General features: G+C 36.8%; 1 protein-coding gene across 1 annotated transcript in view; it reads left to right on the top strand.

Annotated features, from left to right (window-relative positions):
• Positions 1–19,877, top strand: part of LOC110107737 (transcriptional regulator STERILE APETALA) — a 40,401-nt gene extending 20,524 nt beyond the window's left edge. Inside the window, exon 3 of the mRNA XM_028694573.1 lies at positions 18,978–19,877. Within this exon, the coding sequence (XP_028550406.1) occupies positions 18,978–19,877 (900 nt within the window). The remainder of the gene's footprint in view (positions 1–18,977) is intronic.
• Positions 19,878–27,603: the final 7,726 nt, after the last annotated feature.

The following is a 27,603-nucleotide window of genomic DNA, read 5'->3' as shown; positions in this document are numbered from 1 at the left end:
CTTTCTCCTCTGCTAGTTCTCTATGGAAAACTCGAGTCGCCACTTGTCGTCCCGTGCGCTGCTGCTTCTCTACCTTGAGGGCCAGGCTAATAACATCTTGCAATGTCCAGTAAGGTTGTAGCTGGACAGTATTTGCGAAAGATGGGTTCAGTCCACCCAAGAACCTCACAATTGTATTCTCCTCTGGTTCCATAAGGTCGCATTTGAGAGATAATTGTTCGAATTCCGCAACATATTCTTCAACAGAAAGTTGATTTTGTTGGATTCGGTGGAATTTCAAGAAGAGATCGTATTTATAATGGTCCGGCAAGTATTTTCGTTGCAGCTCCTTCATCTTGGCCCATTCAGTAATTTTACTTCGTCCTTCTCTACTTCTTGTTCTTTTGACATTCTCCCACCAAAGAGAAGCATTCTTCTTGAGCTTGATGGCCACAAGTTTAACAATGCGATCATAACGTACTTCTTTGAACTCAATAATGCGTTCGACTATGTGCAGCCAGTTCAAGAATTCGTCGGGATCCAACCGACCATCAAATTCGGGCAGATCTACTTTGACTCCCCAATCATCCCGTCTTCCTTGTCTGACAAAGTCTTGATAGTGTTTACCTCTATCTTCTTCGCTTATTTGGTCTTCATGAAACAGATTGAACTCTTCATCACCTTCTTGATTATCTGATGCTTCCTTTTGTTCGAACATGGCCAATTTTTGTTGAAGCCGTTGGATCTCTCGTTGAAGATCTTCAATGAGGATATCTTGGACAGATCTTTGTTGAGTTCTCTTAGGAGGCATCTTGCTGAGCTCTGATACGAATCTGCCTCCGCCGAAGAACTACCAGAAGTTCAAAGGATCAGGAATGATCCTTGGAGACGAGTCGAACGCCTGGGACAGCGATCTTGCGTCATGAACAGGAGAACTACCACCACCTGAATCAAAGAATTCAGGATACAGAAAAGATACTACAAGCACCACCTGAACAATAGAGTTCAGGATACAGCCAAATAATCACCCGTATAAAAACAGGGAAAGAAAATAATTGATAAACCTCTCTCCCGTCTTTATTTCCTTTGCACTTATTTATACAAGCTGGTAACGTCTCTAGGCTATAAAACCAATAAGGCTATACAAGCAAATAGCTAAAATGTAATACAGAAGTAACAGAAATGAAAATGCGAACAGAGGACGCTCCGGCGTCATTCCCCCGGAGTAGGAAGGACGTCTTCATCATAGAAGGGCGTAAGGTCCGCCACATTAAAAGTTGCAGACACTTGATATTCTCTTGGCAAATCGATTTGATATGCATTATCATTGATCTTCTTTTTAATTCGGAAGGGACCATCCGCTCGAGGATTGGATTATGCATGTCTTATTTGTGCTTAGATGTTCAAAATCCACAAAAAGAAAAAAAATATAATTACAAATATAAAATCTCTAGTTATAAACACAAGAAAAAAAATATTATCTTCTTGAGCTATTGAGACATTGAGTATAAGAGGATTTCTTGGTGGAGATAAATGGTCATTAATAGGGCTATGCTATGCTTCATTTAGAGGAGGTGCGGTATAGAATAACAACCTATATAAGGAAACCTTACCTCACCATGAGCTAATTTAATAAGATTTATAATAATAGAAAAATTTAAGCACTATAAAGGGAGTTAATTGGACATCTCATGATAATTACTATTATTTTGATCTCCCTAATTTAATTGAACTACTAGTTAAGTCCTTGAAAGAGAAGGCTCACTTGGTGATAGAGAAAGAGAAGGCATAAAACAAGACATGTTTGTGGAAACCACTTGAGGGATATGATTTGATAGCAACAAACAGAAGATATTTATATCATTGACATTGCAATCTTGATGACTGTTTGCAAATATACTAAAGACTCCTCATGCCTAAATAATGAATAGTGATTATTGTTGCAGGCTAGAATATAAAGACTCCTCATGCCTAAATAATGAATAGTGATTATTATTGCAGGCTAGAATATACGCGGCGATAGAGTTAGAGTCCTACTTCTTAGCATTGCACGAATATCTAGCTCATACACAAAGAACACAAGATTTTTTTACGTGGAAAATCCTAGAAAGGGAAAAAACCATGGGGCCTGGCCCAATTTAAAATGATTCCACTAGAATTCGAGTAGTTTACAATGGACTGACTCATCCTTGAGGGCGATCAGATTACAAATGTCAACTGTAAAGTTCAAATCTAGTGACAAACATGGATGATAGTCCGGCGTCACTCGGTGGTCTGGCAAAAGTTTGGCATGACTTGATATTTTAGGCGTTAATTAGTAATCCAACAAAACTCCGGGATTACTTGGTGGTCTGGCAGAACTCCGGACGTCCGATGGTGGTCCGACAGAATTCCATGCCTCAGGTGGTAGTTCGGCAGAAGTCAGGGTGTCACGTGGTGGTCCAATAGATACTCGAGCCTCAGGTGGTGGTCTGGCAAAAGTTCGGGCCCCAGGTGGTGGTCTGACAGAAGTGAGGGCTTCAGGTGGTGGTTCGGTGAAGCTCAGGGCTTCAGGCGATGTCCGGTGGAGCTCAGGGCTTTAGGCGGTGGTCTGGCGGAACTCAGGGCCTCAGACGATGGTTCGGTGGAGCTCAGGGCCTTAGAAGGTGGTCCGGCAGAGCTTAGGGCCTCATAAGATGGTCCGGCTTAGCTCTGGGCATCAGGCGGTGGTCCGGCGGAGCTCAGGGCCTTAGGCTGTGGTCCGACGGAGCTCAGGACCTCAGGGGTGGTCCGACGGAGCTCAGTGCCTCATGCGGTGGTCTGGTGGAGCTTAGGCGGTGGTCAAGGAGGCAAGAGCGATCTCCGATCTGTCTCTTTTCTCCTTAGGCTTAGGTTCCCTTTTCAAGAGGAATGGAAGCTCTATTTATAGATTTCTTGGAGTGGCATGGCCCATAAATTGGTGGGAGATCAATGGCATATGGGGAGTGGCTTGGATGGACAGTCGATGTTGAATCCCTTGATTGTGGACTGTTTGATGGACATTTAAATGTCTTGGTGATGTCAGAATTCAGTGGTCTTGAGCTCGTTGGATTTGTTTCGTCGAGCCGCTCGATTCGACTATAAGCACGTTATGTTTGGAAACCGTTTGGTAATCCAAATTGTGGTTCGAGCCATCCAACAACGCTTCTAACCCTTGATTTGGACCCGTTTGGGCTGGATTTGGTGTCGTTGGGTTCGTATTTTCGAGACGTTCAGTTCGACTATAAGTTTGCTGAAATCGGAGTTCGTATGGTCCCAATTTTAATTTCGGAAGTTTCCAACTTGATTTTGCATTGAGATTCGTGTCCGATCAAGATGATTTTTTGATGATGTGTTAGTTATAAAATATAATGATGTATTCCACAACTATTATTTGATGGCAATCACACTCCTTAGAACCAATCCATATTAAGTAGTAGGTACATCAATGCTTAGAGGTTTGCTAAGTAATGAGGCTAATGTAAACAAAAAAATGATGGGTCATAATGTGTGGAAATGCAATCCAAATTGCGGCAAATGGATAGCTGGGATAAAGATCAAAGGAGGGTTAACATTTAATAATTCTCATGAAAAATCCTTCAATAAATATCCTAGATTAAAAAAATTATATTAACAAATTTCATCAAGATATTCTTAGGGTTAAGTAAAGAAGTTGAGATCCTACCCTGAATAATGACTGTTTAGAGATTTCCTGATTGCTTGCGATGGAGGATTTTCATCTAGAAATTTACTAATATGAGGACTTGGAAGATAATTCAATGCCCAAGACCAAAGAAAAAAAGGATTTCTTAGGAGGGGAAGAAGAAAAACTTGAGGGGACCAAAATAGACCTAGTGAAAGTCTACTTAGAGCCCACCCCAAGATGACAGGGACAATCATTGCGAAGAGATCCGAGGGGAAAATGAGGACTGAGGCACCAGAAGACCATCAAAAGGAGCTTTGATCCCTGTAGAGGAAATCATATCAGAGTAATAGAAACACCTTGTTGGAGGTTCAATAAGGCCAAATGTCAAAAGGCAGAGGTTAAATCAATGGAGTACTGTAGGTGGTTAGCCGAGTAAGCGGCCCCAAAAGAAATAGGAGTTGCCGACAAAGCTAGTAAATCTAAAATGATGTGGGTGGTCGAGCGGATGATTTTCAAAAAGTCAGGTTGAATATGATAACAAAATTGAAGAGAGACCCATCCCAAGAAATGGGAATTCAAGGACCCACTTCTAGAGGATGTTAAATGAGGTGGAGAATGTGCCCTCCTTGAGGCACCTAAATGGTAAAACAAGGAGTATAAGACAAGGCTAGTGATGAGAGTGAAGCAGTAGTGTGCATGAAATATTAATAGGGCATACGCTCTGAGCATCAGTATCAGTTTTTGGTTGGATTTGATTTCGAAGTAAATTATGAACAATTTTATGTTTAACAAAGATGTTTCCTGCCAAATATTGGCCGTGTAGTTTCACTAGTTTGGGAAACTAATAGTTCTCAGGGTGTAGTTGTACTAGTTTAAGCAAATAATTTATCTTGTCTAAATTTATTGGATTGGTTTAGAGTTACAACCAATTGCTGTGGAAGTTCATGTTGAAGAAAATGCATGCAACTAAATTACAGGTCAGTTCATTGCATATTATCCACAATCTAAACAATTTAAGCCATCAGTATTCATGTTATTTAAAAAAATTCAGGATTTAGGATATTGTTACATTCTGTGCTATTATGAAATAAGATTTGGCCATCAAGAACCTTGCTTCCTTGTTCTCTCCCAAACTTCAACATTTGTTTATCAATATCACATGAGAATGTCTGAATAAGGACATATGTTAGGCTGTGTTTGTCCTAAATCTATTTTTCCTTTCCCTTCTATCATATGCTGTAAATAAACAAAATGCTTGAAGAAATAACATCATAAGTTGGCTCATCAGTAATAAACAAAATGCTTGAAGAAATAACATCATAAGTTGGCTCATCAGCCATCTTAAATGGAGTTTTCTCAAGTATCTATTAAATTATATTTGCTAGCAGGAATAGAAAGCCCTAGGAATTTACAAAACTTTCCTGATGCATATACTTTTTGTGTTATGAAACTGTAGTTCTTATATATTCAACACCTAGCTTACTTATCGAAGCCCTCACTGGGACTCTAAAGATTAAGCCGATGTTCAGATAATAAGCGCACATCTAAAAGAATACTTTTACATGAAGAAGAATATTATATGCTTCATTGCACAAAATATTAGATTAAAATAATAACTCTGAAGACTCCTGGCATGTACTAAATTAATGCACTTGATAATTTCATATTCATGTGAAAGTAAAGTCATGTTTGCTCAAAATAATTATTAAATGCTCAAAACAAATGAAATTTTTATGTGCTTTGCTTCGAGAAATACGTTTCCAATAAAAGCATGATCTAAAGTTATGGCATTTACACTGAATTTATGATCTTTGATAATGTACTTGTTCATGGTGTTGATTTACTTAATATTCCCAAAGCTAGAATAAGAAAATATCCTAGGCATGAAATTTGGTTGATCTACCGGTCTATAGCTTGCTTCGTATGATGAAACCGAATTTCGTTTCCTTTTTTTCTTTTAACATGCTCAGTATAATTATGAATGGGATGCTTTCTTGCATTAAGTAGATATCTTTGCTAATTTGCAGAGTTTAGAAGTATTTTGAGACTCAATTTCAAGTGTTTCATTTTAATCTGTAATGCTTGCTCTCCCGTGGTTTCTTCGCGAGGCATGGATTGCAGTTTTATTGATTTCGGGAGTTCTCTAGAAGGAACTGCAAATGAACGAGAATATTTTAGAAAATCATTTATGAATAATTGAGTGTAATTGCAACCATATTGGGGCAGATGGTTGATTGCATGAGACCATGATCTTTTAGGGGGATAAATTGAGTCAATAGCTAATAATATTATCATAAAACAACAAAAAATATCTTCTATCCAAATGGTTAGGATGCAAAAGAAACTAATGAAGGTTAGCTACAAGTTAGGGCACCCAAGAGACAAAGCAAAATTATATATATATATATATATGTTTGAGACACAATTTGACACACCTTTTTACTGTAATTTTTAGTTTCATCAGTGAAAATTACCATTTAGTCTTGATGAGAAAAAAAATCTTAAAATCAAACAAGCAACTAACATATTGTAAAATCCATACCCAGACCTCTCCTCTTTCGGGGGAGTTTTAACGGATTAAGGTTCGGCGTAAATTTTTAAAAGGCAGATTGTGTTTGAAATAAGACACTATTCAGAGATTTCGCCCTCATTTCGTGAGGACTTTTTGATCTGAGTGCTTGTTTCCTATAGGCGCAAGCCGCTATAGTTAATTACCCCTCTTGATAATGAGAGAGAACTTTCGATTAAGGCTAGGCGTCAATCAGATACGCGGAGATACGTGTTATCTGGTGTATAGTAGTAGCATGAGTTTAGGTGTTTGAAAATTTGAAATTTCATCACCTTGCGCTAAAAGCGGATGGTGGGGGCAGTGATGATGAGCCCGATCAATATCCCATAGGTCCGTCATCCCGGGCCATCCTGGTCCTTGATCTGTTAGTCAGCCCAACCTAACAGAAAGATCCTTGTCGGCTGTCATGGGTTGTGTCGTTCAAGGAAACCTTGTAGAACTGAGGTGAACGTTTGTCTAAAGGGATAAATTTAAATCCACCTTAGCTGATAAAGGGCTTTGTGTCCTATCGATTATATCCTATTGATTTACATCTAAAAGATTTAATGTCATTGCTCTGGCCATGATTGTAATTTAGTCGAGTCATTTAGCGGCAAACCACTCGGTTCAAAGGGCCCCGGTTATAACTGTTTATCTGCGGCGCCATTTGGCGGCAAAACGGTCTGTTTGAGGACACGTGCCATGTCCTTACTGGCAGGAGACTGTTTGAGAATGAATCCTAGTGATTTTCTCGACTAGACATTAGCTCTTTATGAGCTGAAGTGTATTTTTAAAATTGTCCATCTCGGCAAACCATTGCAGAATGTAGATGGGTCTTGCTTTAAGTATTTGATAGTTTATTTCAATTTTAAATATTTTAGATTTTATTATTTCTTGGAATTTTAAAATTTAAATTTTGTGGGCGTTTGAGTGGATCTGTATAATTGGAATTAACTCATTCGGTTGAGATCTAATTTCAACATGACAATTATCGTGGTAACCTATGAGCATTTTTATTTCATTGATTGAACCTTATCGACTATGTCTACTTATCAACAGAGGATCGGGTATGCTGTGGGCTTTATGCCTTTGTTAATGAATTTTTTTTGTTATAGACCTTAAAAGTCTAATATGAACACATAAAATAAATATCCCGGTCAACATCACGACCATATATTTGTTCGACAATTCAAACCATTTCAACTCTTGTTGATCCACATAGAAGAATCGGGTTAGCACTTGATTTCACTTATTGTCTCGTGTAGCATCCTTAGACATTATAGTCACCGGGACCCATGTGAGTATTTAAGGTGAAAGTTCGAGTAGGTTGTTAAACTTTATTGAACTGTGACAATGCTAATCAAGAGGAGCGGTGAATTGGTAATTTTAAATTTTTTTTGGATTTTCAAAAACTGTTTTTAAAAAGTTTAAATAATATTCCTAAAATATACAGTTGTGTAATAAACTGATTATCATAATAAAATTTTCAACCACAAAATTTTAAAGCGCAAAAAAAAAAAAATACTGATAAAAATAAAGTGAACAGAAGAACACCAAATTTATAGTGGTTTTGTCCAAACTAGACATACGTCCACTCCCTGGAGACTCCTCTAGGTATTTCACTAAATTAAAGTGACTCTCTTTTTACCCCCACAACAAGGTGGAGAAGCCCTTACAAACTCTCTTCCACTAACCTGGTGCGACAGAGTACCGACATCTTTTTTCACCCTCCTAGTGATGGCAGAAAACCTTCGTCCTTTCTCACCCTCCTAGTGACAGCAGAATACTGATGTCCTTTCTCACCCTCCTAGTGATGGTAGAGTACCAATTCCTTTTTCACTCTTCTGGTGACGGCAAAGTACCGCAACACAATATTGAAGATTTTCTCTCAAAACCTCCAGAGGAGATGGGCATAAATTTGAAGAAGAAAAATAGATCATCGCTTTGGGCAACCTTGTGAATCCCTCACAACTCCCCCTCATTTGATCTCTCACACTTCACTCTGACAATCTCTCCTAAACACTCATACTCAATGGCCACTCTCAAGAGAAATTATAGTAAAGGTATTGAGTGTCAGTTTATAGGATTTTTATATATGAAATACAAGAAAAACTATCTAGATAATTGAAAATTACAAGTCAAACGACTTAAGATCATACAGTACGATTGAGGATCGTATGTACGAACATTTCAAAAATGCATGTTCAAACCTTATTTCGTACTTTGTAAGTCATCTGTACGAACAGACATCGTATTGTACAAACAGTTCAAAACTGGACGTATTCTTCTGATATGATCTTGTACGAACCTTATTTCGTACTATGTCGGTCATATGTACAAACATACATCGTACAGTACGAACATGGACGACCCCATTTCATATTCTGTCAGTCGTCTGTACGAACGTACATCATACAATACGAATAGTACAAAAATAAATTAATTCGTTTGGGACGAATTGGTATGCATCTGATTTCGTACTATGTTAGTCGTCTGTACGAATTTACATCGTACAGTAGAAACAATACAAAAATAAATTATTTTGTTTGGGAAGAACTGGTAGCAACCATTTCGTACTTTGTGATTCGTATGTACGAACAGTTCAAAATATACAAGACATGTTATGATTAACTTCATTTTGGATGAAAGACATGGCAAATCGTCCAGTACGATTGGAAATCATACAGTATGATTAGTCTTAAAATTTTAAGTTTTGACTAACTCCACCTGTGTGTATGCACGGTTATCCAATTACAATCACACTCTCAGACTCAAAAAAATAAAAAAGATTTACAGACTTCATTACATGAAATCCTAATCTATTCTATCTTGAAGTTTTCAATAGTCTGGAGTATGATTTTTCTAAAATGCTAGTATAAATAAGCAACAAAAAGAAAATGTTTAGTAAATGTTAGGAGAAATGATAAAATTAATAGAACAATAATATTTTTCTATCATCAAAAATACATTCTCAAGCTGGATTCCTGAGTTGCAACATAAGAGATATTTTTTAATATTATCTATTGAACCTCGTCGAATCTATCTAATTGTTGACAGAGGATCGGGTTAGTTGCCGACCATAGTTTTTTTATCAATGAATTTTTCTTGTTAAGGGTCTTGAAGGCCTAATATAAAAGTATAAAATCAAATATCCCGGTCGATGCTGCGATCATATATTTGTTCATTGGTTTAAGTCGTGTCGACTCCCATCCTATGAAGGAGAGGGATTTGACTTGAAGTTAAGTTCATTTCTTAACCTACGCAGCATCCTTAGACATCACATGTGTAAATATAACACGCTCGTTGAGGACCATACGAGTGCATATTCTTACATGTATACAGGTAAATGTACTTACATGTGCACTTCTGTGTTTGTGTGTATGCATATTGTAGTGCATGTGTGGGGATATTTTTAATGTATTTATTGCTGATCAGCTGTGCGAATAACTATTGTTTGAATGTGTCATTCTACTTGGGAGCTTGTACATGCCTTCCATACGATTACATGGGTATTATAGATCTGGTGGCATGACATCACATTGCGGGTTGCCCGTTGCTTCTTGCGAACGAGTCATTGTGTATTGCAAGTTTTATGAAATCTATTTGTAGGTCGTCAGTAGACATTTGGAAGTCACTAGCCGTTGCATGCAGACTACTATGCACACAACGTATTTCTTGTAGCAACTTGTAGATTAATGCATGCATTTACCACATGTTCATTACTTTTGCGCATAGGCAGTGTGTAGTACTCGTTGTCATTTTCTCCTTCATACTTGTTGTTAATTTGAGGGTGAGCTGCATTCGTTGCCAATTCCACTTGCATGTTGATGAACAAGTTGTTGTGTTCGTCATCAACTTATTTTTATACACGTTGATTGGCGAACCGCTGCATTTGGTTGCATGTATTCTAGTGATCATGGAAAATGCTACAGTTGTTTGTAAGTTAGCTAACATTGGTCGTAGAGGAACTTTTGCATAACAAGCTTGTTTTTTGTCATTGCTCACAAACAAGTTGAGGCGTGTATTACATATTTTGTTGAATATGTCTATAGATCATTAGTAAATATCCAAAGGTTACTAGTCGTCACATGTGGACCGCCATAAGCATTGCAAATCTTCCACTGTAATATGCAGGCAAGTTGCACTGATTACAATAAGTATTCACATTTATTACATATTGACTTTCTTTTTTTGCTGAGGATTTACAATAAATTCACTATGTTTGCTTGTAGATTAGTCGGTTAAATGCCTTAAGTCACCTTAATTTCGTTGTTCGTTGTTTGTAGTTGATTGTTGCTTGTTAATGATTGTTCACAGGGGTCATCATATTTACTTGCGTGATTTATATGAACATTGCGCGTTAACTATTACCACTTGTACGTGTAATATTTGCTAAGGACTTTGCACTTTTGCATGTAATCGAGCTACACATTCATTTCAAATTTCACTATTTGTGAAGTTCAATATACTTGTTTGTATGTTGGCATTGATTGTAACTCACATTCATTCCACACCCTCATGGTCATTGCAATCATTCCAAATCACTCAATCACATGATCAAGATAAATATTGTGAGTCAATTGTTATCATTCGTTTGCAAATTATGCAACCTATTGAAGGCATCACATTATTAGATGGTGTTATTTACGATTTCATCTACACTTGTAAGTGAGTGGTGTTTGTAAATCCCCTGGTTCACAGGTTTCATATCTGTTCATTTTCCTTTAATTTAGAATTTGTTATCTTACAAATTATAATTTCATTTTATGCATTACATCATGTTCCTTGTGGTTCATGCTTAGTTCAAATTCCCTATTATCATGAGTTTGGTACTTTGTAGTTCGTTCAAGTTTTCTACTGTCTTGTTTGCATGCAAGTCCCTTGCTATTCATTTAATGTTCAAATCAAATCCAAACTCATGTCTCCCGTCATTCAATTTGTAAGTTCAAATTCATTTTAGTTCCGTTCATCATTATTTGCTTAAGTTCAGGTCCCCTATCACTGTGAAATTCGGCAGCCTCTTGGAGTCTCCAATGTTTAGGGAAAATTCCAGGAGTCTGGGCCTCCCATCATGCTAGAGAAAAGCATGAACAGTAGGTGTCGAATGGCACCCCGACCGTAAATATTAAATCCCACCATACCAGAGAAGGACGTGTATGGGTCTTTGGGGTACCTATTTGAAATGCATAATTATTTCCTTGTAGGCGCTGAGATGCCTACGGGTACTTATATTCATCCCAACCGCACTAGAGAAAAGCACGTACAAGACCTACTCGCCTCTCCATAGGCGTCGCACTGGGTTCTCTTTCCACCACGCTAGAGAAAAGCGTGTATGTCCAATTTTTTGATGCGCATTGAATGCTGAATGAGGGGTTTCGGGACTTTTGAGTTTGGAAGTCTATACCTGTGCGACTTGTTATAGGCAAACTCCTAAAAAATAATCTAAAATCACCCTATTATTATCTTAAATAGGTTCCCATAATTCCGGCGGCTAGGGATTTAGGTTATTTGTGCTCTAGCCGGTGGCTAAGAATTTGGGAGAGACGGATCTTCCTCTCCAATTGAAGATCCAATTTTATATTGCATTTCTCTTTATAGTTCTTTCAATAACAATTATTTTTAAGCGATCTTCTTCCCATTTTTTCATGTTTCAGCTGCAGACTTTTGTGAAAAGTGCATTCAATTCATATCAAAGTGGTATCAGACCACTTATTTGGGACATAGCAGCAAAGAAAGTTGATGCATTGGAAGAGCGTTTTAAAGGAAAAGTTAGCCTATTCTAATCGGCGTTTGCGGATAGATTCCAACCTAGAAGGAATGATAAGAAAATTATTGGAGCTTCACATCCAACCGTCAACATCGGAGGTGAGAGCGGGGGCTTGGTCCCTTCAAGTTTCCAATGAGTGTTCTCCTTTCATGGGTTTGTATTGGGTGCTGTAAGATCGAGGAACCATTGCTGGAGCAATGGGACACCATTCAGCCCTTGTGGTTGTTTATACTTCCCTCTGGTGTCTCTCTCCTATGGGGTGGCCCTCCCTCTTTCTTGCTAGTGCACAATACAAACCAATGAAGGAGTCCTCACTTGAGGGGACCCTTCTTTTTGTTTCTTTTTGTTTGTCCTTTATCCCACTGTTTGTTATGGGTTACTTCTCATGTTGTAAACCCTTCACCTTTTGTTTTTTATCTTTGGGAAGTGGTAGTTTTTTTCTATACAAGCAGTTTACTTTCCTTGTAACTTTCTTTACTTTTTAATACATGCACAACTTTCAAGGAGTGTGGCTTTATTCGACCACTTAAGACCAAGGGGGAACTCCTAGGGCCCTACCTCCCCTCCTAGGGGCAGGACTCCCACATAGGCCGACCTCACTAAACATCACTCTCAGCTCGACACATCCAAGGAGGATGAGTTTGGCGCTTGGATTATGGTCTCAAGAAGAAGGAGAGGAAATCGCAAGCCTAAACCAAAGCCCCAAGCCACCCTCCCAAAGGAACAACCCACTAGCATCACTCGTCTTGAGGAGAACAACCCTCCTGTTGTTTTCACTGCTACGAGGCCACAATAACCCAAGGACCCCTCCACTAGAACCATCAATGTCTCTAAAAGGCAACATAAAGCCTCCAGGGCTTACATGGAGAAACAATTGCTGTAATTGGGCCCAATCGCAAACATGCACAAAAAGAGGAAGATGAATCTTCATGACGACATTGGTGGGGACTTTGTCCCCTTTGGTGAGCAATGATGTCTTTCTTTGTTACTTGAGGTAAATACCACATCCTAATCATCCTTCTGCTAGAGCAATGGGATATTGCTCAGCCTTCAGGCTGTTTAAACCCTTTTCTCTGTATCCTCCCCCCCCGGAGTAGTTCTTTGATTATTTTGTTGTTCTTTTGGGCAAGTGCTTGGAAGACCACTCTGTGCAAACCAAAGGGCTTCAGTTCTCTCTAGCTTTTTTGCATTCTCTTTTCTAGATCTTACATGTATGGTTTGGTATACACAGATGTACTTTTCTTCCCCTTTTTGTCTGCTTTATTTGGGAAGACTTAAACTTTAGTTCCATACTACTGCTGTACTTCTTTTGTACATTTTTACTTTATTATTGAATGCATCATGCAACTTTCAAGGAGTGTGGCTTTATTGGCCAAAGCAATGGGATATGCTCATCTAAGGCCCCAACCTGAGGTTCCCCCTCACAACAGACGCAACCCCAACCTTCCAAGCATAAGCAGCCACTTTTGGAGCCTAATATAGGGATGATGAGGGAGGACCAGGAGGTAGATGTTTTGGGGGAAGAAGAGGAGATGCCATCTTTGGAGCCACTTCTAAGGAGGGGAAAGGGTGAAGGAGTGAGATTTTTGATAGAGCTGAAAAGTTCGGAAGGAGAAGAAGATGGGGAGAAGATAGAAGCATCATACATGGCTCAGCCACTCCTACAGTAGTATCGAGAGATCTAGCTAGTTCAGGGGTTGCCTCCTCTAGAGAAATGCGGACATGCTATCATCTTGAAGGAATGAGTCTCACCTTTCACTGTTCGTCTCCCGTCATCCCCAAATCTAGAAGAATGAGATCGAGAGATTGATTAGAGAGATTGGAGAAAGGGATCAGTCAACCCAATGTCAATCCATTTTTCAATCCAATGCTATTAGTCGAGTGCTTCAGTAGCAGTTTCCTTCGTTCCACCATGAGGACAAGGAGACAATTCAAAAGGGAGTATTGATGGACCAACCAATTTGATTGGGAGGGAATCAAGAAGTTTTCTAATCAAGAGGGAGTTGTTTAGGAAGGTTCTTAATTAAAGGGGAATTATTTAGGAATGTTTAAATTACATTTTGGAGGGAATTATTTAAAAAAGAGATCGAATTTGAATTCAAAATCTAAGAGGAATTTATTTAGGAAAAAAGGAGGAATTAAGGGGGGATTATTTAGGAAAGGTTTAATTATAATTAGGAGGTAATTAATTAGGGAAATAAATCTAATTTGAATTTAAATATGAAAGGGGATTATTTAGGGAAAGGGGGTTGATTTGGGAGGGAATTATGGGAGCCTATTTAAGGATAACAATAGGGTGATTTTAAATTATGTTTTGGGAGTTTGTTGAATTTAGTTTCTTCTTAGATTATTTGGGCTCTAACTGGCAGCTAGGGATTTGAGAGAGCCGAATCTTCCTCTCCAATTGAATATCCAATTGTATATTGCATTTTTCTTTATAGTTCTTTCAATAAAAATTATTTTGAGGCGTTCTTCTTCCCAATTTTTCGTGTTTCATCCGCTGATTTTTTTGAAGAGTGCATCCACTTACTATCACTATGCTATGTACCATTGTGCTTGCTATTTTGAGCTAGTTACATATATGATCGAATATTTCATAAACACTCATATCACCAACCCAAGCATAAAAAAAGAGAGAAAAGAGGTGACCATCTAAATTATTTTTCACTCGGTCCTCATGATTTTTTGGATGGACTTTGAAATGAGTGAGGTAATGTAAAGTGAGGTGTTATTCATGTCTAAAACGAATGCATATCCAAGAGCCCTCCCCAATTCTCTTTTTTCATACGCTTGTAAGTAAGCCTCAGTTATAAATTAATGACGAGAATCAGTTGGAGGTTTCTCACCTGTTAGGACCCTATTTTAAGGTGATCTACTTCCAAGCAGTAAACATCAAACATCTTGATATTGAACCACGCAAGGAGATTTGAAGGAAAGTCTACAAAGGCCTTAATCCTTTTGATATTGCTTTTAGGAATGACAGTTGTTAGATCTGAAAGAGAAATTAATAACATGATTGTTTCTAGGAGCTAAAGGCATCACATTATGCCATTAAAGGGATCGAAAGAAGACTTGCATAAAGTGATTAATCAAGATTGAGAAATCCATATCAAGAATGCATCCCCCACCCAATTCACAAGTTAACTAACATTCTAAATAATACAAAAAATCTTTTGATAAAATTAAAAACTTTTATGTAGTCCATTAAAAAGAACGAAAGTTTCTCAAGAATGAATTTAAGTTGAAGTCCTTAACAAACTCCAAACAAGAAGCTTATTCTCCTCCATGGAGTGATCAAACATAAAAGCCTTTTGGGTCTCATAAATAATTGGTAAATGATCTCATTGAATCCATTGGTCAATAACATGTCAGTGATCTTATACAAATTAATATATTAATAAGTGATGGGCCTAAAGTCTGTCAAGCAATGCATGTTAGGGTGCGACGTGACTCACAACATTCTACTTTGTCAATCTTTAGTTATTTTGAAGGGAGGTCCCTTATAACTTTCAATTCAGATTAATGGATCTATTTAGACTTTAAGCTAAGCCCAATTTTTTTTTCCTTTTCAGGTTCTCCCTAAGAAATTTGTGTCCTCTATTGTGTAGTTTTTTTTTTCTCTTTTATTTGTATATGTGTGAGATTTTTATAATTTGTAACATAAATTTCAAACTTTATTATATTAGAAGTTATGACACGCAATAGTGGGATTTCATGAGTAGGCAAAAGGAGGGTTCTGTGCCACTTAACAGTATCATTGACTAACTTAAAGAGAAAACCTTCTACATATCAATATTTATTATTTGATGATTTGAATTCAGTTTTCCTAATCTCCCTCCATTAAAGAATTTCTCAATTAGAGAGGCATAATTTTAAGAGAGATTTTTGTCAATGAAAATATTGCTGATATATATCCATTGTATAGAGGGATCTAATAAATGGATGATGGTCTCTGAGATAGTTTCGTAGGCTTCGTTTATTACTATTTTTTAAATAATTCAACTAACAATAAAACTATTTATTTATTCAATTTTATTTCATGTTTAAAAAAGTTATTTTATTTTAAGAAGTTCTATAAGCAACTTTCACATGTTATGGGTATTTTCAAAATAATTTTTTTCTTCGACTACACCCATTCTTGATGATTCAAATTGCGTTGACGATTCATATTGTCATAAATCCTTTAGGAAGTTGTTGGAAGACAATGGCGAACATTTCACCACTTATCTGCCATCCTTTTAGATCTTTATTACAAAGCAACCACATCTAGTTCCTAGTTGATGCTACTCCTAAGATATTTGTCACATAGTTCGCTAAAAATTCCCTCTTATATCTCCAATATAGATCGATTATGTAATGTTGCATCCATGTTGATGATTCTCCCCAGTTCTCCCCATGCTTCCTATCTCAAATCATCGTTGCTTTTGTATCTCAAATCTTCTTGACCTAGCTCCATTTATGTTTTCATTGCTAGGAGTGCGTTCACAAAATTGAGAAGTAAATAGGTAGGAATGGTGATTTTATCTTAATCTTGCTCATGATACAAGGGGGATTCTCAAAGCTAGGATGAGTCAAGCCGGCTGTGATCCAGCTTGAGGTCAACTCGATAACGAGTCGAGCTTCTCGAGTTTTGAGCTCGAGCTAGCACATATTTACAAGCTCGTTGGGTAATAGAGCTCGAGTTTGATTGAGTTGCTATTAGAGGTGGAAGTAAATCATGCAACGAACACAAAACAAGAAGTAGAGAAGCAAAAATAAGAGGGCACCAGGATTTATTGTGGAAAAATCCAAAATCGGGAAAAAAAACCACGGAGCCACACCACATCAAGAAATCCACTATGAAAATTGAGAAAAATTTGTACAGATCTATCCTCTCTCGCTCTCTCTATGCTTCTCTTCACTCTTACACTATTCTCGCACTCCCAACAAAAGAGAAAGTAAAGTAAGTAACACCAAGGGCTGCTACGCTTAAGAAAAATGATAAAAAAATGTTAAGTCTGCCTCGAAGCGTTGCGGTGCTCAAATCTCTGTCATCGGTCAATCTAACAGTGCTGCGGTGCTAAGCTCTCTGTCATTTTTCTCAACAAACTTTGCAACACCGGGGTGCTCGGGAACACATCACTGGCACACTTGGGTTCACAACACCAAAGCATTGTACGAAAAAAAAATTGCATCTTAACCCAAGCAAGGAGAGTAACTCCCCCCTAGCAAGCATAATAAATTGAATTGAGGTCCAAGGTAACAATACAACCTGATTGATCGACACAATTAATTGATCGACACAATCAGATTCCACACAGACTAATAGTTGCTGCTCAATTCGTTGGCCCATCAAATAGCTTGAGCAGGTTGAATAGGTGGAAGCGGAAGTGAAAAAGTGTAATATCCAATTACATATAGTCGAACCGAATCAAATAGTGCTTTCTATTTTGTTTTTGCTTGCGAAGTGCAAGCTGGGATTTTAGGGCTTTCTCTTTAGTTGCTATGGTTTGTGAGCGAGGAGAGATCATTTGACAACTGCTTAGAAATTTCTCTATGTTTCTTATCTCTCACTTGTATCTTCATTCCCTTTTCAAGAACTTTATCTATCAATTTCCCATATTTTGTAACAACCACACTAGGAGTTCGAGACAGATGGCTCCTGCTCCGACTAGGGGTTTTTTAGGCCGTTCGTCTTCTTCCTGAAAGCTAAAAATTTTGAGGTTATATTGCTTTCAATTAGATGCTAGTGGGTTTATGCAAGCCCTTATGCCTTATTGTTAGAATGTTGCTTGGATCTTCCATTTCTTTAATAATTACAAGAATAATTTGGTTTCATAAAGTTAGCCAAATATGATTACTTGGAAGTTGGAGTCCTAGGATCTTGCATTGGTTTTCTTGATTTGCACCCTTCTTTAAAGCTGTTGCAAAATGTCAAATTTTAAACTAGCTTAACAAGAAAATTTCATAAAAATTACCTTCTATTTTAGCCTGCAATCGAGACTGAGATTCGAAGACACGCATCGAGTTCAAGCAGTCTAAAAATTATGTGAGTTGTGCTCGAACTTGCCATGAATCGCCTTACTCAAAGCTGAAATAGTATTAATTATATCACTTTTCTTTCTAAAATTTCTTAGCAGAAGGTGCTAAACATAGTTTAATTTGCAAAATGTCAAATTTTAAACTAGCTTAACAAGAAAATTTCATAAAAATTACCTTTTATTTTAGCCCGCAATCGAGACTGAGATTCGAAGGCATGCATCGAGTTCAAGCAGTCTAAAAATTATGCGAGCTATGCTCGAACTTGCCATGTATCGCCTTACTCAAAGCTGAAATAGTATTAATTATATCACTATTCTTTCTAAAAATTCTTAGCAGAAGGTGCAAAGATTAGTTTAATTGTTTATCTAAACATTTAAAAGGGGAAAAAACTAATAGAAAATAAGAGTGAACCCAAACAGCCCTTTGTGCTAAATCTTATTTATGTATTTACATCTTATAATGTGCCGATAGACAAACTGAATGACATCCTCTCATAGCAAAAGCTAGTGGGCCTTAGCTTGCTTAACTCAAGAGTCTTTTTCTGAAGACAAGGTAGGAGAGAACCTCATTATAATGCTTAGTTTGGTCGAGACACTCACCAGCTAAAGGTTTGTCTTCTAGCGGCCTGAGCCTGGACAAGACGACATCCTCTGCCAAAAGTTGCTTCACTCTCTTCAGCTTATTTGCATGGTTTGTCTGGGAGTTGCTAGTTTAAAAGAGAGGCCAAGTATAAACCGTTCAATGGAAGAAAAAAAGAAGATCAGTTAATCTAGTTATTCTGAAATTGAAAATGAAGAAAGAATTGTGCCGTCTCTTGTCAGAAATTTGAGAACTTAGTGTAAGTTTCCAATAAGTCAGACTGCATATGCTAAATTTATGAGAAATGCTTGATAACCGTTCATTTTTTGAAATTCCAACGTCATTCAGCTTCTTTCAGCCATTTCTTCACGTAATGATTATATTTCTTGAATAAAATCTGAAAATTTTGCCAAATATATTATTGCATAACAAATTTGAAGAGCAGAGTACTAAAAAACTTCGATGCGCTGCAGGTTTGCTCGGCTTGGCGAGCGATCTCGTTCTCGGAAGTCCTATGGCAGGATCTCACACGCCGCGTGTGGTCCCCGCGCCACCGCCGCCGCCTCCCTTCCTGGCGGGAAGAGTTTATCTCACTCCACCGAACCGCTGCCAACTTCCGCGCCGGCCGCTGCCTGCACAACCACATTCATCCACCCATCTCTCCCGCCCTCTTCTGTCGCCGTCTCGCTTTCTCCGACCGCTACCTTGCCACCGGCTTCAGCGACGGTTCAGTTCGCCTTTACAATCTCCCAGTCGCCGCTCTTCTCGCAGTGTACGACCTCCACCTCCACCGCGACCGTTTGGGCCACTTCTCCACATCCATCTCCGGCATTATTCTCCTACGCAATCAGCTCGTGTTCGCTTCCCAGGACGGAGACATTGGCGTTGCGGCCATCGCAGATGACAACAACTTCGTTAACGCCGTTGCTCGTCGTGCTCGTGCCGGCAACCCCGTAGAGAACGGAACCCTCGTGGATTTCGTCGGGGACGGGAGATGGTGGGTGGGGCTTTTTGCTGGGGCGCCGGGGTGGTCGTGGCGGGTGTGGGACGGGGAGACAGAGCAGCAGGTATATGCGGGCGGATCGCTCACGGACAGGGACTCTGTCGCTGGCTGGCATATGCTGGCGGACATCAGCGGGCCGTCGGTGGCGCGCGTTGGCGTGGCGGAGTCGGGCGTGGTGATTGGATGTACCAGCTCTCGGGTGCAAACCGTGAGCGTGGAAGGAGAAGTGGAAGTGATAGCGGAGATGGAGCTGAGGCGGGCGGCGGCGGCGGATGCGTTGGGGGCGAGTGATGGGAGGGTGGTGGTGGTGGACGGAGGTTTCAGAGGGTGGAGTTAGGCAATGCTGTTTATTTTTTTGTCAATTTTATCTTCCTTCAGCTTCTATTCTATCTATATAATCCTATTTCTGTTGAAGTTAACCAATTCTGCATTATCTTATTTCTTGTATGTGCTTGATTGCTTTTATTTTTGGAAAATAGTTTGCAAGAGGAAAAATTATTGCGCCGAAGCGAAACCCTGTCCGGATATCTAAGCCCGTGGCTTGGTACCGCTCGCTATCATGATTCGGTATCGCTGACGTGGCTCATTCTAATTGATATCAGGATATAGAATTTTGTTCGGCGTCCGCACAGAATAATCTCTCGTGCAAGAGGGTATCATCCTAAAAATTTGTTTAAAATTCTTTATATTTAGAAAATTAATTTTTTTAGAATAACTTTCTTGTTAAATTACAAGGATAGAGTGTCGAACTACTTTCTGTAGACAAGAAGCCAATTTCCTTTTGTTGAAAATGCCAAATGCTATGACAAAAATGGTCATTATAAAGTGTCTTAATTTATGCCCTTATCAGAGCGGAGCTCTAACAAAATGTGACAAAGGGTTTTTGCAAATACATCACGTAGCAATAATGGTAATTTTGCAGCGATTTTGAAGCTGTTTAAAAAAAACTTAGTAATCTTTATTGCTGCAGTAGCCAGTACGGATAAAAAAATTGCTTACTATTGAGAGATTATTGGGTTTAGACACCGGACACAGCTTGACGGACTCACCCGTTACCCGCGAGAAGAAAGTCTGGTTCCGCCCGAGCGAAGGACCTGCAAGAAAATGAAGGAAGAACAGGCAATAGAACAGTAATTTTGGGTAGAAGTATATTTCTTGTATTCCCTGTAGTGAGCTGTAAAAATACTTATATAGCAGCCACTACTTCTGCCAGTAACGAACTTAGGGAAAAGAAGGGAAATAAAGCAGTAACTAGGTAGTGGGTGTGTGTGTAACATTATTGTGTGCCAAGAGTAAAACAGCCAGTGTGGCTGAGAGCCTGTAGCGGTTTATGGTCCCCATCACAGCTTGCGCTCGGTATTGTGAATCGAGCAGTACGAACCAGTACCGAGCTGCTGCAGTAGCCAGTACGGGTAAAAAAATTGCTTACTTTTGAGATATTATTGGGTTCGGACATCGGACACAGCTTGCGCTCGGTGCTATGAACCAAGCAGTACTGAGCTCGGTATTGAGCAGTACCGAGCTCGGTATTGCTGGGTACTGCTCAGTATCGAGTAGGAGGTGATGTGACGTATTTTCATTTGTTTCGGACGGTGTCCGGTGACCGGACCCAATAATTTGCCCTTCTTTTGATGGTGTTCTTGGGCGTCATCCGTTCATTATTAGTTTCGTTACAAATGGATCCCAAATCTTGCATCTTAAGGTTTGCCTTCGCTGATCTCCTCTCTCATATTTAAACTTCCACTAACGTTCTCAACAACATTGCTAGATTTTAAGAGAAAGCAAGTGCAGAATTTTTCTTAATAACCTTGCACGTAACCTTACAGGAAAAGGAATAGATAGTTTTAAACAAAACTCAAAACCAAACCAACACAGCACAACAAAAGACACATTTTCATTAAAACTGATTAAGTTTTTAATAAAAACTTAAATATTATGACCTATTTTTCATTAATATCAAATATAACTATTTAATGCAAAATTTCTACATCAAGATTTGATCTGAATCTTTCAAATTTTAATAAATTGAGATCATTTGTAAATTCATTTGCAACTTGATTTTTGGTAGAACATTGCTTGATTGTAATAATTCCTTTTGCCACAACTTCTCTCACAAGATAACGTCGGAGTTTTATATACTCTGATTTATCATGAAATAATGTATTTTTCATCATAGATATTACAAATTTATCATCACAAAATATCTCTGTTGACTTTAATTGAGAATGTTGAAAATATTCTAATATTCTGATAATCTAAATTGTTTGACATGTTTCTAATGAAGCTGCAATGTGTTCAGCTTCTAATGATGATAATATTATACTAGCTTGCTTCTTTGTGCTCCAAGATATTGCTCCAGATTTAAGATTGAATATAAATCCACTTGTGCTCTTCCTATCTTCTTTGGAACCTTCCCAATTATTATCAATAAAATCAATTAAATTAAAGTTAGAAATTAATTTATACCAAATCTCATAATTTGCTGTCTCTCGAATATTTTGAAGAATGTGTTTGGCTGTCCAAAATGATGTATATAAAGATTATGTATAAATTTTGAAATAATATTGACTGAGTACATAATACGAGGTCTAATATGTGTTTAGTACATAAGATCACCCACAATTCATCTAAATGTTTTCTTTTTTGCCTTAGTTGTACAATCATTTTGAACAAGTTTTTTATTTATATTCATGAGTGCTAAAAAAAGTCTTGTTCAACATATTATACTATACTTTCGTAGTAACTATATGCAAACATTTCCTAAGGTATAAAAATCCAAAATCATCTATTTAAATAATTTATAAACATAGAAAATTGTGCAACAACTTCAAATCAATCATAACAAATTCTCTTATCATATTTGCCTCAAACTTTTTAATCAACACTTTAAATGATGTAGAGTAAATAATATCAACAATATAAACACAAAATAAGCAAATCATCATTTTTAGTTAACATATATAAGGTTGGTTCACTTTCACTTCTATAAAATCCCTTCTTTTGAAAGTGTGAATCAAACCTCCAATATCATACTTTTTGTGCCTATTTAAGCCCATAGAGTACATTCTTTAATAAAATATCTCCTCTTTGTCTTTACTAAAAAAACATTATGATTGATCTATGTATATATCTTCTTCTAAATTACCATTTAAAAAGCATATTTAATGTCAATCTAAAAAAAATTCACTTCATTTATGTAGCTAATGCAAAAAATAATCTAACAATTTCAAATCTAACAACAAGAGAAAGGGTTTTAATAAAATCAATACCATATTTTTGAGCATAATCTTTAACAACAAGCATTGTTTTGTATCTTTTAATGCTTCCATCTGAAATGAACACCTTGTAAATCCATTTCACACCAATGGGAGCTTCACTTTGTGGCTTATTAATAAGCTCCCAAGTATCATTCATCTTAATACCTTGAATATCCACTTTCATAGAAGTTTCCAATTATTCTTTTTCACAAACATCTTCATAACATAATGATTTTGTAACCATAAAAGTAAATATACAATCATATAACTCATGCAAGGATCACATCTTTCTATGTTGCCTTTCATCAGATGTGCTTGAATATATTAATCTTGAAATTGAAAGGGATGAATTAGATGATAAATCATCACTAATTCCTTGATTGTTAGTGATATCAATTTGATGATTCATCTCAAATTCAACTATTTTTTTCTTTATCATGAATTATATATTCACTCAAATCTCACATACCACCTTCATCAAACATAACATATCTACTCATAATATTCTTTCAAACAGTGGATCAAATAATTTATACGCCATTGACTAAATATTGTAACCAATAAATATTAATATTTTAGATTTGCTATCCAATTTGCTTCCATTGTGATCATCCTCCAATGCACATACAATACTTTTAAATATTTTCAAATGATTGATTACATGATTTCTACCATTCCATGCTTTATAAGATGTAATATTTTGAGCAACATTTGTTGGGGAAATATTTAAAATATAAATAACAATTTCACTAGGTGCAACCCAAAATATATTTGATAAATTCTTCAATTTCAACATACTTCTTGCCTTCTCTGTAACAATTCTGTTCTTTCTTTCAACAACCTCATTTTGTTATGGTGTATTAGAAGCAGTTAATTCTGTAAAGTTATATTACATATCATAATATTTGTCAAACTCATTTGATGTAAACTCTTCAAATCAATTTATGTGCAAAATTTCATATACTTGCCACTTTGATTCTCAACTAATGCTTTAAAATACATAATTTTTTTTAAAGACTTATGATTCATGCTTAAAAAAATATACCCATTTCATTTATCCGTAATCATCTATAAATAGAAGAAAATCTTATTTAAATAGAGTTAAATATGATTTCTTTGACATATCAATCTCTTTGAAAAGAGATTTTAATTCAGTCATATGATCAGCACAACCACTATTAAGGAATTAGATTTTTGAATTATCACAATGACCTTAAAAATGTATCATAAATAAAATATTTTGATCTGTTATATTCTCTGCAACATTATCTTATTTTTGTTAGACCAATATCTATTTTTAAATGTCCAAGCTTCTTGCAAAAATCACAATGCATTTTATCCATGCCTTCTTGATTCCTTTGCTTGTTCAAGCAGTTTGTCTCAATATGATAAATTTTTAAAAATAATAGCATTATTTTTTTACCTCCAATTAATGTTTTATCTTCGTAGGTTCCTCTTGCATGAAATGCAACACGACCACCTCTTCCTTTAAAAGCACATGTTGCTCCTCTACCACGACTTTCTTCTTTATTATTACTAAATAAAATTTCCTTCACCTGAAATGCCTTCTCATATGTCTTCACTTTTCTTCTATTTAATCTCTCCTCACGAGCCATCAAAGAACTAATCATCTCATTAAAGAATACACAAGATCTTTGGATTCTTCAATAGCAGCCATCACATGTTCAAAATTGGATGGGAGACTCTTTAGGACTTTGGAAACTACTATTTCATTAGGCATTTTCTCTCCTAATGATCGCATTTTATTCACAATTATTGATACACGAGAGAGATGATTCTAAAAACCTTCTCCTTCACTCATATTCATGATTTCAAAGTCACATCACATAGATTGCATCTTTACTATCTTTACTATGGTAAAACCTTTAAATTCTTTCTCTAAAATATCCCAAGCTTCTTTTGTTTGAAGTCTCTGTTATAGAAATTCTTAAAAAAAGTTACCATCCGTATCTTGTTGAATGAAAAATAAAGCCTTCGAATCCTTCTTCTTGCTATATTTATGTGTCCCTTCATCTTCTCCAACACACCATTCACCATATGATCACATAAATCTTGTGAATTAAATAAGGTTTTCATTTTGATACTCAAAAACTCATGATTTCACTATGGAAGATGAGAATCAAAGGTTGAGAAGTAATATTTTTAGCCATAGAAAATTTTCTAAAATACTTGAAAGAGAATCACAAACCTTGTCTTGGAAGAATACACAAAACCTTCCAAAAACTTTGCTTCAATCCAAAATTTTGATATCCACCTCAACCAAGACAGGGCTCTGGTACCACACTTTGGAGAAATAAGTTGTAAATAACAAGGAAGTGCTAGTGGAATAGAGAAAGCAAGTGCATATTTTTTCTTAATAACCTTTCACATACCCACACAAGAATAGGAATAGATAGTTTTAAACAAAACTCAACAATAAACCTACACAAATTGCCAAAAGACACCTTTCACTAATACCGGTTCAATTTTTAATAAAAATTGAATAATAAAACTATTTTGCATGAATATCAAATAGTTACTCATGATAAGTCTTGTGGTTGATTAAAGAGTTGTTAAGCATTTCTCTTACCTACCTTAGGGACCATGACTAGAGAAGGGTCTGTGAAAGCCAGTTTTCGTATTTTTCCTTCCAGGATCGTCCAGGACGAAGTTTAGATCGTCCAGGACGATCAATTCAAAAGCTAGTGACTGGGAAGTTTGTCCCAGGATGAAATTTGGTTCATCTGAACGAAATTTATCCAGAGAACAAGTCGTACAGGAAAGATAACAAGTTCATCTGAACGAAATTCGTCCAAAGGGAAAATCGTCCCGGGACAATTTGGGATCGTCCGGGACGATCTGCATGAGTATATGTTGGATTGATATATTTTTTTGAATCATTTGAAGAGAGAGAGAAAGCAGGAGAGAGAAAGAGAAGGAAAAGAAAGGAAAAAGGCTTGATTTCGGAGGCCGCAGAGCGCTTTTCGTCCGTCGTTGCTGTTGGAAGAATTATTTATCTCACAGTAAGGAATCCAAATCCTATTTCTGATTTCGAAGATTTTGTGTTTTGGTATTTTTCTGCTCCGTTTTGTGTTTCTGTTACCGAAAAACGTGCATATCTTTGTATTGACGGAACTTTTACCGCGTAACTTTTGGTATGTTATGGAAATGATGATTTTGCATGATTTGAGTATTTTCTGGAAAGTTTTCACAGGGTAGTCTGAATTCGGTGAAATTTTTATCTAATAGAAAATTTTCTGGATGTTGAAAAATATTGATTCAGTACAAGTAAAGTTTTTAAATATTATTTTACACGATTTCTAGTAATTTGGTAATTTTCTGGAACTGTGCATTTTACAATGACTTCTGTCAACTATATGATATTTTAAGGAGTTTTCTAAATTGATCTGCATCATATTTTACGATTACAATGTATTGATGAGATGCTTCTGAATGTGATTCTATGATTGAAAGCACTGTTATATTACTGTGTACTGTGTGTGTGAAAGACAAGTAAGGACTGGTTGAACCGTTGGTTGGAGATGTGATACCTGTACAGGATGGTGGGCCGACGGGCTTTCCTTTAAATATGGTTTGGTGTTATCCTCTACTGATCATGTGATTACTGAAGGGAGTTATAAGGAGATGATTACTGTGCCGACAGGCAAAGAGTGACGATTCTTTTTATTGAGCCGACGGATACAAGATATAAGATACTGATACTGATATAAGACTGAAAAACACCTTAATAGCCAGTGCTTCTACTTGCTATGTATGATTAATGTATTGAATTGTATGTTTAGCAGTATTGTTACTACTAATGTACGGATTTATCGTTACTGTACGAATTTACTGTTAATGCATGATTTTACTGTTATAGCATTACTGTTCATGTCACTGGATTGTTACTGATACTGATACCGGTACTGATACTACCGATTTACTATACTGACATTATGCACGTGATATACTGAGTAAGTGACATCTGATTTACTGAACATGTGATATAGATTATTAGATTGCATGAGATTCACTGATCACATGATATTGATAACTTAATTGCAAGTGTACATTTTGATACGACTCTATGGCATTGATTGATTCCAACTATTTTCAAATGATATTATAGTTTTATTTCATTGATTTGATTTCAACAGTCATGAATGACTGTATTAATTTGATATTTTATATTGATTTATTGACGGATTTGATTGATTTATTACCGATACGAAGATTTCCTTAACGATTTGATTGAGATTTGGATATAATGATTTGTTTATTGTATTGTCTGATGTTATTGATACGATGACTACTGTAGAGATTTGACGCACGTATTGATTCATTAAACCATACAAACTTTTATACTATTTATTGATTCTTCTACTGCTGAGTATGATTTTACATGTTTTTATATGACTACTGTTGTACTTATTACTGTATAAGCATTGATTACCATTTCTACACGACTTATGATTATGTATTGATTCAACGATCATGTGTAAGTGAATGATGTTGATTCGACTGATTGACATGCATATTGCTTTCGTACTGTGCTTTGATTTTAGTTGTAGGTATTAGGTGACCTGCTGGGCTTTTTGAAGCTCATTATATGTGGTTAATATTTTCAGGTTAGGGCAAGGGAGCAGGAGATTGAGGTTGATCAGTAATCTTCAGGTTTTTGTCCTTTTGTTATAGTGATTCTTTTTGTACTCAGGACAGGATAGACTACGGGTGATTAACGTGTAGATTCTAAGTATTGTAATGTACTTTTGGGAATGAATAAAGATATTTAATTGATGTCTTTAA

Source organism: Dendrobium catenatum, unplaced genomic scaffold (assembly GCF_001605985.2).
Source record: "Dendrobium catenatum unplaced genomic scaffold, ASM160598v2 fragScaff_scaffold_506, whole genome shotgun sequence".
NCBI lineage: Eukaryota > Viridiplantae > Streptophyta > Magnoliopsida > Asparagales > Orchidaceae > Dendrobium > Dendrobium catenatum.
This window is presented reverse-complemented; position numbering and strand designations above follow the sequence as displayed.